This window comes from Otolemur garnettii, unplaced genomic scaffold (assembly GCF_000181295.1).
Source record: "Otolemur garnettii isolate 467f Iridium unplaced genomic scaffold, OtoGar3 scaffold00018, whole genome shotgun sequence".
Lineage (NCBI taxonomy): Eukaryota > Metazoa > Chordata > Mammalia > Primates > Galagidae > Otolemur > Otolemur garnettii.
In genome coordinates, this window is record NW_003852413.1 from 22,308,199 (window position 1) to 22,309,342 (window position 1,144).

The 1,144-nt window shown below is 61.4% G+C and overlaps 1 protein-coding gene across 1 annotated transcript in view; it reads left to right on the forward strand.

Annotated features, from left to right (window-relative positions):
- The first annotated feature begins 6 nt into the window (after positions 1-6).
- The window catches only part of LOC111721748 (kelch-like protein 11), a 6,454-nt gene continuing 5,316 nt past the window's right edge, over positions 7-1,144 (forward strand). Inside the window, exon 1 of the mRNA XM_023511247.1 lies at positions 7-463. Coding sequence (XP_023367015.1) covers positions 87-463 — 377 coding nt within the window. The 5' untranslated portion in view covers positions 7-86. The remainder of the gene's footprint in view (positions 464-1,144) is intronic.

The window sequence follows — 1,144 nt, forward strand, 5'->3', positions numbered from 1 at the left end:
CGGCCGCCGCTGGCTCGGCGGGGCTGGCTGCTGAGGTCCGAGGCAGCGGCACGGTGGACTTCGGGCCCGGGCCCGGGATCTCTGCAATGGAGGCGAGCGGGGGCGATCCGGGCCCAGAGGCCGAGGATTTCGAGTGCAGCTCTCACTGCTCGGAACTGTCCTGGCGGCAGAACGAACAGCGGCGCCAGGGCCTCTTCTGCGACATTACCCTGTGCTTCGGCGGTGCCGGAGGCCGCGAGTTCCGGGCCCACCGCTCGGTGCTGGCCGCCGCCACCGAGTACTTCACGCCCCTACTCTCAGGCCAGTTTTCTGAGTCCCGCTCGGGCCGGGTGGAGATGCGCAAGTGGAGCTCGGAGCCGGGGCCCGAACCCGACACGGTGGAAGCCGTTATCGAATACATGTACACTGGGCGCATCCGCGTCAGCACGGGCAGCGTGCACGAGGTGCTGGAGTTGGCCGACAGGTAGGCGAGGGAGGCAGGGCGCGGCGCAGAGAGGGGGAGATGCTGGGGCATGGAGGGACCTGCACGGGGGACCGCAGCCCCGCGGGCCCTGACCAGGTGCATTGGGTTTGTTCGCCCAGATCGCCGGCTGCGGGCTGGCCAGCCCGCTGGGCTCGGAGAACGCAGCCGCAGCTCTGGCGGGGGAGCGCGTGTTCCAGGTAGCAGAGAGACAAAGGCAATGAAAAGGAAAGTATGTGATAAGTGCTGTGCTGACCTTCAAAAGGAATGGGTAGTGATGGAATGCAGGAGAGACCTTACCAAGGAGGTGTCATTTAAACCGACCTCGGTCCAAATGGCGAGAAAGAACTAGCGGTGCAAAGATTGGGGATGAACAGCCCAGGCAGATGATAGCGTACAGGCCCTCAGGCAGGATCCAGTTTGGCTTAGAGAAGCAACTTTAAAAAAAAAAAATCTAGTGAGGCAGGATCTAATGAGTGATTGATCATACAACCGGCGCTGAGGATTCGGCACTGAACAGACAAAAGTAGTCTCTTTTCCTTTTTGCTTTAAATAAGTAAACTGCCGGGCGGTGCCTGTGGCTCACGAGTAGGGCGCCGGCCCCATATACCGAGGTTTGTGGGTTCAAACCCGGTCCCGGCCAAGCTGCAATAAAAAATAGCCAGGCATTGTGGCGGGTGCCTG